The sequence below is a fragment of the Sander vitreus genome, chromosome 8 (genome assembly GCF_031162955.1).
Source record: "Sander vitreus isolate 19-12246 chromosome 8, sanVit1, whole genome shotgun sequence".
Classification (NCBI taxonomy): domain Eukaryota; kingdom Metazoa; phylum Chordata; class Actinopteri; order Perciformes; family Percidae; genus Sander; species Sander vitreus.
This window is the reverse complement of record NC_135862.1, coordinates 14,192,858-14,205,209: the sequence shown is the minus strand read 5'-3', so window position 1 is coordinate 14,205,209 and position 12,352 is coordinate 14,192,858. Positions and strand designations below refer to the sequence as shown.

General features: G+C 39.9%; 1 protein-coding gene across 1 annotated transcript in view; it reads left to right on the top strand.

Moving 5' to 3' along the window:
• Nucleotides 1-1,605: 1,605 nt before the first annotated feature.
• LOC144522111 (RNA polymerase II elongation factor ELL) overlaps nucleotides 1,606-12,352 on the top strand; it is a 28,719-nt gene continuing 17,972 nt past the window's right edge. The window contains exons 1-2 of the mRNA XM_078256932.1: nucleotides 1,606-1,770; nucleotides 5,464-5,511. Of these exons, the coding sequence (XP_078113058.1) occupies nucleotides 1,633-1,770; nucleotides 5,464-5,511 (186 nt within the window). The 5' untranslated portion in view covers nucleotides 1,606-1,632. The remainder of the gene's footprint in view (nucleotides 1,771-5,463; nucleotides 5,512-12,352) is intronic.

The following is a 12,352-nucleotide window of genomic DNA, read 5'->3' as shown; positions in this document are numbered from 1 at the left end:
TTTACGCCACTAGCCGAAACGAGGTGGCTAACTGTAGCATGCTAGCTCGTTCTGAATGGCAAAAACACTGCTACAACACACACTAGTTCACCATAATCTACAAAAGAACTACTTACATGTCCTTATTCTGCAGGTATTCCACGCAAAGTTGGAAGTGCACCCTCGTTTAGAAGAAGTCTCCTGGCTAATCCTGCCTTGTACTACTGAAGTTGTAGAAACAAACAGCTAGCTAGATGATGTGATCCTTACCTAGCTACTGCGCATGTGCGACTGCCAACAAAGATGTTACAGCAGTGAGAGGTCTCACTCTGTAGCTAAAACAGAGACCTGAACACAGGGTGAAAAGAGGAGCTGCAGCAATGTGCAGTACAACAAAAATATGGTGTTTTTTGAAAATTAAACCATGTAAACCTATTCTGGTACAACCTCAAAATACAATTATGAACCTGAAAATGAGCATAATATGGCCACTTTAATTTAATCCACAGCCAATGTGGAAATCAACGGAAGTACATTTCCAGGATAAAGCCTGACATCCGGTGCGATGTCCCTCACCTTCCGCTCTCTGTGTGCTGAAACTTGGAGCTAGCAAGCCACATGCTGAAAATGGCAAGTTTTGAAGAAAATTTGGATCGTGCGATAAGGCAAACCTGCTTGGTTGGGGGAATGATTGTTACGATTTATTAACTAGGACATTTTGGGACTGATTGGTGGGGATTGCCGTGGATGAACTACACAAGGCGATACACTGGTAAGAGCAAATTACGTTTAACCATGTGTTCAGCTAATTTAAATAGCTCATGTTGAGTGAACAGTTAACTTCATTTAATGTTGTGTATGTGGCACTTTCTTTTGCGAGGTGCAAATGTTCCACCAAAACAAGTTCCTTCCTGAGACTCTTATTTGATAGTAAACTGATTATCTTTGGGTTTTGGACTGTTGGTCAGACAAAGCAAGATATTTAATGTGTCACTTTTTACTAAGTTGTAATGGGCATTTTTCTGACATTTTACAGACAAAATCTAATAATCAGTTAATTGAGAAAATAATCAACCGATTGATCAATGATTTCATTTAATTGCTAGTTGTAACACGAATAATAATATAACATTTTGAAGGGTGTCACTCTACATAATAAGTACTTTTAGTTTTGATACTTAAAGTGGTTGTTTTTTTCATTTTTCTGTAAATTACTACTCAAATATATATTTGTAAGTAATTTTATATTGTTGTATATAATGTATATTGCTACTTTAAATTATCTAAATACTTCTTCCACCACTGACTGTGTGTGTGTGTGTGTGTGTGTGTGTGTGTGTGTGTGTGTGTGTCTGTTGCAGTGACACAGAGTGCATCTACCAAAATCCAGTTGGATGAGTGCAACTGGGATCAAAAATAGATCAAAGGAAACTCTGAGGGTACAAATGGCAAACGAGTGTGACCTGAAAAGCGAAAGTAAAATTTTCTTTACCTTGTCCTTTCTCGTGTGTGTGTGTGTGTGTGTGTGTGTGTGTGTGTGTGTGTGTGTGTGTGTGTGTGTGTGTGTGTGTGTGTGTGTGTAAGCCCCGCCCACAGCCTCTCTACTCTGTGACGTAGCAGGCAGTATGTCGCCAATAGTCTTCAGTTGTAGAAATGGCAGCGCTGAGACAGGAGCATCGGTATGGGCTCTCCTGTGGCAAAATCAACAAAAACACCCCGAATCAAACTATTTATCACGTCAAACTCACTGACACTGCCATCCGGACCCTCGAAGCCTACCAGAACCTGAAGGTAAGACAAATGATCGGGTGGAACTTTGGAGCTTTTGTGTGTGTGTGTGTGTGTGTGTGTGTGTGTGGGTGTATGTGGGGTTTTTTTTTAAGCTATATTTTCATTTTCTCAAATCGCCTCCCAACTCAGGGAACTGTGTCGCAGCGTGTCCTTCCCTTTTTGTAGAAAAAGTAAAGTTTAAATAGTGCAGCAGCTCAAATCTCATCGACAGAAACGTTGGTGGCTGATACATGTTGGTTTATTTTGGCTGTTATACAGTAGAAGGCTAAGCTTGATTTATTGTGATCATAATAACAGGCAATTCAATAGGCTTACGAATGAAGGGATTTCATTAAATTCCCCTATAAGCCCTGAGTAAAATGTTCAGAAATGTGGAGGCTCAGGCTATTTTCAATTGTGCATGTCTGCTTGTTTACCAAAGCGTCATCTCCCGAAAAATCAAAAGGCATTAAAGTTCACATATGACAGAGGTTTGTGATTATGCCTTGATCTTTAAAAGCCTGCTGTTGTCTCTGCTTTTACATACATTACATCTGAAATGAATTATTAGGAGCGAACACAAATGAGTGTCAGTCATTAAATGAAAAAAAGGAAAAAGAAGAAGGAAAAAAACCCCTGTTTTTTCTCCTCGTTTTGCTCTCGGGAATAAATTAATGAACAAGCTATCAAGCAAATTGGACTCTGAATCGGGAGACTTTTATTGCTTTTATGGTCCATTAGATAAGACCGAGATAATTTAGTCTATCATTTAGTCTTTCCCAGAGCAATGCTTGATAAAACGGTTAGTCCCACAGTTATGACTTCAGTTGGAGGCTCATTTGTTTTGGGTTCAAAACTAGAAGTAGCCTATATTTGCGTGTGCCTGGGCCACAGTAAAACTAGACCTGGATGTGGGACCCAGCTAGTCCGCATTGGGCTTGGTGGCAGTGCTCGACAACTTGTCGCTGGGCTCTTGTGTATTATTGTTTTTTGCCCTTTACACGCCTGGAAGCCCGCCCAGCTCTGGAGCTCATTGGTCCGTGAAGCGGAGTAAACTCCAGAGCTTGTACAGCCTGACAGCTTGCTCCAGGCCAAAACAGGCAGGCAGGAGAAGTCACTCCAAAACTTCTCCTGTCCACCCCAGAAAGACCACTGGTCTCCCACTGTGGTGTGGAAGATTTTGTTCTCAGGAACCTCAACCTGAAAAACTGTCCTGTTATTAGATCTGATTTATTTATGATTTTCATGTCTGTGTTGTGGGTGAGGAAGGGGGCTTGGTAAACCTAAAATGAACAGAGCCTTTATATCAAATTTAGTGCTGCAACTAATGATTTACCTTCCAATTATTTTCACAAGTATGAGGCCTAATTGTTTTGTCCATGAAATGTCATAAAATACAGAAATCACAATTACACAAATGTCAAAGATATTCAATTTAATCTCATAGAAGACTTAGAAAACTAGCAAATATTCCTTGTTTACATGTCAGAACCAGTAAAACTTTGCCACTTTTGCTAAAAAAAGAATTTAATCAATTAATTATTAAAATAGTTTCAATAGTTCAACTTTCCTTTGATCAACCAATCGTTTCACAATTTCAAAGCTAAAATTCTTCCCTTCAAAAAACTGGTTGGACAAAACTTCTTGTTTTGTCCAACCAGTCCAAAGATATTCAATATACTATTGTGGCAGATTTAAAAAAAAAAACAAACAACAAATATTCACATTTAAGAAGTCAGGACCAGTGAATTTGGAGCACAGCTTAAAGTAACTACAAGGAACTTTTATTTTGTGTCGATTTTGGCGGCCTCTAACACTAGGCTACAAAAGCAGTAACCTAGTGTTTTCCATGTGCACCACCTCCTCGTGTTGTGAAGATCTTGATATGGCTAGCGTGTAAAGCGAGTGAAAGCAAGATGCAACTTATATTTTTATTAAGATTTTTCTTTTTGAAACAGCTGTTTGCAGGATGCATAGCGATGAGGTAATGTCTATGGCTATGTAAGATTAATAACTGTGATATGACGATGGTGAAACAAAGTCAACTTTTTTTTTTTAGCCACCACTTTAAATTCATATATTGATGTAAAACCATGTTTCACAATGTATTAAACCGACATATTACATACCTGTCTAGGAGGAAGAGGGCAAGGTTGACTTGTGTTTTCACCCTGTGCTCTATCAACGTCCCTTTTAGCTTTCTTATGTTCTTCAGTCAATTATTTTCTTTTTCTATTTGCTGATCCTGCCCCAGCATTAGCCATAACCACAACATTTAACATCAAAAATAAAAATTCTCCAAAGAAAAATCCTCTCCTGCTTCCTTTTAACTGGCTAACATACTACTCACTACCAAGCATTGGCTGGGAAAATGTCTTCTGGTCTGCGATTTGCGGGGAATCGGCTTTAAGAATAGCTTTTATAGACATAGCCAATCTTCTCGCTGATGGTCTCATTTGCCTATGTAGTTCATATAGAGACATCAGTATTTTATTTTACTTAATAAATGACTTAAATGATTCATCAATTTAAAAAAAAAAAATAGCTGATTTAGTTTCTGTTGATCCTGTAATTCATTAATCTGTATCACTTTCTAATAAGGCACCCTTTATATAAATATGTTATTATTGTAGGCCTAGTAATGGCTCCATCCAACTCTAAATGTTGGTAATTCATTAATAAGAACTCAGGTCTCTCACTCTCTAACAAGCTAGGGAAAGGGATTTTTCACAACATGGCAACACCAAAAATGAAATTCTTATTAATGGCTAATAACTAATCTTTTATAAAGCTATTAGTTACAACTTAGGGCACCTTTTATGAAGGCTCTATATTAGAAAGTGGTACAAATAAATTGGCTAATTGTTTCAGCTTCAATAAATACAACATATGAATAATGTATTGTCATTTAAAATGATCATATAAAAAAATAAGCTGCTTTATTTTCCACTTGTGATAAATTCTGATAACATAACTTCTGATTTAGCCCTACGGCTGTGTTGTCACAAACATTATGTGCTTTAATATTTATTATTCCAGTTAATATTAAAAGCTAACGGATGATGAAGAAAATCACAACAATACTCTACAATAGGGAAGACATTTCCCCAAACTATTACTAATAAATTAAGAGCGCTGTCCATCACAGGCACAGCTGTACTTCACAGATAATTGTCTCCATCTATTAACTGTGTATCATGTTGCCTCAAAGGCAAATATATTTTTATGATTTTAATATTTCTTTTTCGGTCGGGGGAAAGAGACAATATTATGTCCTGGAGCTTAAGCCAGGTACACTGTGGTCTTGGAGATCAGTACAGTATGTAGGGCTTATAAAAAAGTACATAAAAAAAATATAATTGGTTTCATAAGTAGCTTTGTCACCTATTTACAATGGCCTTCCCCCCCCCTTTGTTTTAATTGTCTTACCTTGCTATGTCTGTAATTAAGTGTTTGTCTATTGATGTCGTCTTAGCTTAAATCACTGATCTGTCAGTGTATTTATTTTATTTTATTGTTATTATTCTGTGGTAAATGCTCAATGTACAGCACTTTGGTCAGTGCAGACTGCTGTTATCTAGAGAAATCCACTAAGCAGAGTGGGAACAATGGCGATGTATTTTCACTCATAATGTAAGAGCTGTCCATTTTACATTTACATGATTCCTGAATCAGTGACCATTTTCTTGGTTTTCTCTCTCTCTCTCTCCTCAGGCATCACTATCAAATCAGCCAGCGATTTGCTTCAAGGGGAGCCAGGGGGTAAGATGTTTTGCATACTCTCCCTATTGCCTCAGAAATTGAATGCTCTAATTAGTTCTGATTTACTGTGGAGCACACTTGTGACAGTTCCTCTGCACATCTTATTGGATTCTTAAGCATTCAATAAGCAATTGCATGCATCCACAAAGAGGTCAAAAATTCACCGACTGTCATTCATTTGGGGGGGGGGTTGTTGCCTTGGACTGTTTTTCTTTCTTAAAACTGAAAGATCCAATGATCAACGAGTAGAATATGGCGGCTTTGAATGCACCAGAGCCCAAAGCCTGAGGGAAAGGTTTCATTCATTTGCTCAGTTATACTATGTTGTTTCAAATATCCTGGACTACATGTATGCAGAGACAAAGTACATAATATACAAAAATACTTGGCACTGAAAGCAAGAGGGCATTCCTGTGAAGCATCTGTAAAGAAAGATGCCTGTGTCTGGCCAGATTAGCCGGGCCACTATTACTTTATTCTTTACTTACTTTGCTCTGTACACAAATGCTGGCCCTGTGTGCCCACACGGACCCTGGAAGCCCTAAAACAGGGTACGCTATACCCCCAGGCTACTAGCCAGGTTACTGGGTCAGGCTTGCAACTGGGGAGGCTTTGTTCAGAGAGGGGGAGGAGGTAGGGGGGTGGGCGAACTCCAGGGAGCCCCCATGTCTCCATGCCTGTTGTCTACAGTGCAGACATGAAAGATTTGAAATACGGGAATGATACATGAGCGGTGGAATTTGTATCTAGGCAGGGCGCAAAATATGACCAAAACACAAATAATATATGTAAACATGTAATGAAACATCTGTAAAACGAGCTGCAGATTAACTTCCTTATAAGAGTCTTTCTATGAAGAAATGTTAAATGAGTGCAATTTAAGTGTTCTTTAATCACTGAATAGGATTTGGTGATTATATCTCGGTTGGAATATTACATATTCAAATTGCTTTGCGGAATTCAAGCACGGGCTCCCTCCCCCTCTGACAATAGTCCCAGAGCTGGACGATTGGGCATTAATGAGGTAGCTGCAACCATTGGTGGTGGTGGGGGAGGCCAGATTAAGCCGTTAGTGGGGGGAGGATGTTGGTGAACATGGCAGTCTGGCAAACAACAGACCGAGAGGATAACCAGTATCTGTGTCTCCAGGTTGGAGGTTTAAAGCATCACAGATTTTTATTTGCTGGATACGCATTTGCTGGAGCGCACCCTTCCCCAAAAGCAACACAAGCTTCAAGAGGTCATGTGTGGCGAGTGAGGAGATTTGTGTTCACTGACAGTTGCCAGCTGTATAGCTCCATCACAAAAGCCACGACTGCTTCTCTCTGATCTTTGTCCTCACTGGCTCATGTCACACTTCCTGTAAAAGGGCACTTCCAAGGCCACAAAAACCAGAGGAATTCTTCAAATCACTGTCCTGGCTTTACTCCAGGGCACAGCGGTATCAGGGGCCAAAGCTCCTATCGAGAAATAGCACGCTGAGGTTTTTTGGCTGCCTTTCTCTATGACCCTGCGGCATTTAGCCCTACTATTGTAAATTGTCTGCCAACCTTGTAATCATGCAATGAAAGACACACACTCACAGATGCCCCTGAAACTAGTGTTCAAGGCGACTGAAACTCACACATTACAATAAAAAAATCAGCTATTTTTACTTGCCTATATGAGGTATAAACAGACTTAAAACTGGATGATATTGGAGGAAATTAAACTGAAACTGAATGGGTTTGATGGAGCAGTGAAAGAAAATAAAACAAAGTGGAGACTGTGATGCAACTATAAAGAAATAAGAGCAGTAGACAGATACTCATTTTTCACATTTCCTAAAAGATGGAAATTGAAAATAAATTAGATTTCTGGATTACTTTGAAATAATCAGCAGGGATTAAGGAATATAGTCAGAGTTGGTCTGAGTTCCCATGGCCAGGAATTTCACATCCAAGTGCTTATTTTCCATGGCTGGCAACGCCGTCGGCTTGTTGGCATGATCTATATCCATTTAGTGAGAATGAAGCTTGCGTTTAGTTCTTATTTATTAGATCCAGGCTGCAGGGTGCATTGATTGGAAATGTGTTGTACCCATTGCTACAGTGCTTGTTATTTAAAAGCACATACTTCACATACTTCTTGATATTTCCACTCACACTTCTGTATGGGTTAGTGAGCACTGTATCTCACCTATTACACTGCAAAGCTGTGGCATACCATTGACTGGTTCAGTATTATTGTGTACCACTGAATTATAACTTTTATGAGTATTGCCGTAGGAAACGTGGACATTACATTTTAATAATCTGTGTGACTGGTGTGACATCGGTTTCATTTCCTCCTCAGTTCATAAATGTTGAATTGCAGTTGCCAGAGTAATTGTTTTTGTTTATGGCCCTGTCTGTACTTATGTGCACAGCTGTCACATAAAGGCAACGGTGTTGGGATGAGGGGAATGTAGAGGTGCTCTTAAAGATATTCTCATAACGACTGTGTGTGAAGGCTGAGCTTCCCCTGGGCTCCCTCCTGCCGGCCCTCTTGATTATTTTGCCATTTCACCCCATGCCTTGGCTGAGTCCTTGGGAGACATCAGGGCCTCTATCTCACACACGGCTGCTCCGAGTCTACCCCCTGCCACCACGCCGCTTTGCTTCGCTTCCCGCTCGCACTGCAAATAAGATTTTGCAGTGTGAGTGTGTATGTACACATCTTTTTTTTTTTCTGGAAGCTAATTAGAATAACAATAACAGGAATGTGGTTTGAGAGCCGTCCTCTCCCAGTGGCATTGCTGTGAGAGGGAGAGTTGTCCCACGTGTTTCTGAAAGGGCACACGCCGCTCTATTCATCCAGATGTGTTAAGCGAGGCAAAAGTCTCTGTGTTCTCGCTCGTCTGAGGCTCACTGTGTTAATGCAGAGCTAGTTGGCCTTAGGATCTTTGGATCATACAGTATATTTTAGGAACCAGCCTCATGAGATCCTGCATTTAAAGAGGACTTTTCTTTAGTTAGGTCCTCTGTCATTAGTCAGTTTTTTGCTTCAAATGAGGAATTTCAAAGGATGCCATGGTGACTGTGGCAGTGTTTTAGTAGAGCATTTTATGGTTACAAGAGAGCTGTAAAAGATCAGAAATCCCTGGCACAAAGTGTGCATGCAGTATGACTAAAGGTGGCAGTATTTATAAAAAATATAGTGTATAGAATATGCCAGAATTAGAAACACAGTGAAGCACACACAGAGTTGTGGTTCTTGTTGTAGCTTTGTGTTGTTTGTTTACATTCCCATCTAATCTGGTACCATTAGGAAGAAAGATGTCCCTGGGAAACTGGAAATAGCAGCGAGAAAAAACTCACAATAACACAGGCAGCTTTAAAAAAAAAAGTGACTGAGGAAATATGCTAATTTAAATAGTGTTTGATTGGTTGTTAAGTAATAGGATCGATATCCAAAAACTCAGCGAGCAGAGCCTTAAAAGATTCTATTTGGACAACCATAAAATATTATTAAATAAAAAGGCAACGAATAGGAAAAGGAAATGTTTGGGCAGTAGAGCTTCTGTGTGCTTATTTACAACCACAGGCTATATAGGTATCAGCATCAGAATCAAAACAATAAAAATAGTTTAAAAAAGTGTAATATATAAATATCTAAATATAATGCTAATTGTGCTGTGTGTAACTGAAGGCAGAGTGGTGCTCTTATTTACTAAAAATGTCTTGTTTATATGGGAGATCCTTGGCGGTTGTGTCCAGTCAGGAAGTTAACTCTTAAATACATTTTACTGTCACAATTTTATTGTTTATTGTGTTGTCAGAAAAGTCTGTAGCTATATAATATTCACATATTTCACAATGGTTCTTTTTCAGCAAAACACTCAACTAATTTCCACAAAATCTTATCCATCTTTTAAGAGAACTAAGCCTAATTTTGCCACAGGTTTAAACCAGGAATCACTAAGATCTTTAAATATTTAGATGATTATAAGAAAGTTACCAAGTAACTTCTGATAAATGTTACAATCCAACTGTGCAACTGTCCGATTATTAACCATCCAAAAAGTCCTTTGGTACTGTAAAAAGAAAACAAAGTTGACATTAAGAGTGTCGGGACAGGCCTCTGAGGAGTCTTATCACAAACATTTTGTTCTTGGATTTAAAAATGCAGCACAACAGGATATGAGCAACACTAGCATAGCAAGTAAACATGGGCAGTGTTGTTGTTGTTGTGTACAGTAGTAAGGAAGCTTAACCCCAAGAGCTTGAAACCAACACCAAAAAAGCTATCGCTTAACCTAAAGACAGAAAGCTTTGACAGGCTTATAGAATCCTTATTAGTTTTGTGGTGGAAGATAATAATTCCCAAGTCCACCACAAAAAGCATAAAGTGCCTAGATATTAGGGGGGGAAAATCGATACAGCATAGTATTTTCCGTGGCAATACTGTATCGATACACAGACGCCAAGTATTGATCTTTTATTATATGTGTGTTGGTCAGTTTGTCTGCTTGACAATCCCATTTTGCAGCAATAAAATTGAAGTGAGATGAACAAAGAGAGAAATGTATCTTTTTAGATAAAACAGATGTTGACAAAGTTTTCTTTTGGGGACATCATTTGAAATTGGGAAAAATTTGAAGTTGGAAAAAAGGTAATAAATTGCAATATATCGCAGAATATTACAATAGTTTAAAATCGCAATAATATCGTATCGTGACATAAGTATCGTGATGATATCGTATCGTGAGGCCTCTGGTGATTCCCACCCCTACTAGATATCAAGAGGGGCATTTTTAAGTTTTCTATCGAGTCTACTTATTATATTTTTCATAAGCAAAGGGGATAGTATTAAACTCATGAAGCTAATTACCTGAAACATAAAAAAACTGTCTTTTCTTACATCTGTATGTTACTTGTGTTTGACAGTTCAAGCAGTGCAATATTTGGCTCACGTCTTAAATCCATGCCACCTGATTTTATAGTGTGTTCCATTTACCTCGAAACTTGGAAGCCAGAGCTGGGAATGACGTCACACCCGAGTTGAATGTGTTCCATTCACAAGTCGGATTTTTCGTTGTGGGATTAGCTCTAGCCAGGTTAGCCATTGTTAGCAATCCCAGTTGACAACAACGCATTACGCTGTTTTTTGTGCATAAAAACAGCATAACAACATGTCCACATATAAAAGTTGGACAGGACTGTGTGTACGACTGACTTAGGGAGACACAAATAAGACATAAGTGCTAATAACTGTACGTTACTACAGCTTTAACAACTGTTGATGCACGGCATCCATGTTGGATTTTGAGCTTAGGGTACTCGGAGGTTGTCTGAGTTCCGAGCTCAGAAATTCGGGTCAGGGGGCGTGTTTCCAACTTTGACCTTGGAAAATCCGACTTCGGGTACAAATGGAATGCACTATCACACACCACATCTCAGTGCATGTTTTGGATTCCATGTTTTTCTCCAAGTTTTCCTGCAAGTTAATCACGTTTGGACATACTTTCCAATGCACAATCTGTGAATTGTTAAAGGATTACAGGCTGCCTGCTTGCGTGGAGAAAAAAGTCCAGCAATGGGAGTATAGCGCAACGCTCTAATTGTTTTGTGGGATTGCTCCAGTGAAACAGGCTAGGAATCAACAAGGGAAACACATTACTGGTGTCAGTGCATCTGAGGTCTAATAACCAGCGGGTAAAGGGAATTTTCTAAATTCCAAACACTGGCACTGGCATCTAATGCAAATTAGGCCAGGTTTAGATGGGGAAATCCATTTCCAGAAAACCACAGTCTGAGTGAGTTTTTGTAATGTAGCTTTTGTTTACATATTGCAAATAGAGGAAGCATTGGCCTAACACTTAACATAGGCTTGAGAAACCTCCAGTCCCTCTGTGTATAAAGGGGAAGGCACCTACAGTGAGGAGTGTCGGGGGAGGGGAGACGAAGAGTGTTTGTTGAGGTTGACAGATTAGCCCCAGCCTCTTGGAAAAAGACAGATTCTGCTTGGCATAACAGGCAGTACCTTGGGGGATGCTCGACAGTTGCCCATCCCCATATCCCCATCCCCACACTCCCGTCAGTCCCCACCCCCCCTTCTTTTGCTTTCCTGTCTCTACCAACCCCCCACGATGAATAGATCCACAACCCAGGAACCACCACATCCAGGCTCACTCAAAGCATGATTTAGACCGAGGTGACGTCACATGTTTTGTTTTAAACAAATGAGTCACAGTGGAATGGTTGCTCATACTGTACATAGCTTGGGTACAGTGAATATGAATAATTAATGTGACCCTTGCGTTTCTCTGAAACACTGCACTTGTCTGAATCTGACACTGAAACATGGCTGACAGTTGAATGTTTAGTACCGTCAATGCCTCAACTTGTGGAGTCCATTATATGATGTATTATGTCAACTTTGCACTAACATATAAACCTAAATAAAGAGGAACAAATACACTTGCACCAGCCAGGATCTATCCCCCTCTTCTCTGCTGAGTTACTCGTCACATTCCTAAAGGAAGACAATTTAGGACCATCCCTCATGCGCTGGCTCTAGGAGCCTCCTCCACCCACCCACCCTCCCCTTCCCCTCCTTCATACACACCCAAACCCCCAATCCCTCCCATTACCCTCCAACAACACACAGCCACACGTCCCCGCTGTTCATGAATAATCCAGGCGGGCCGACAGGCCATTGCACTCAGCTTTGTGGGGGAAGAAGATAGAACAAAAGACGGGCAGCTCACGGAGCAGATATGGCTGAGTAGGCTCATATGAGAAGACAATGGTAACTAGTGTCAGTACAGACAGGGGCAGGAGGCAAAGACTTCTGAGTAAATCACATATCCAGGCGCCTG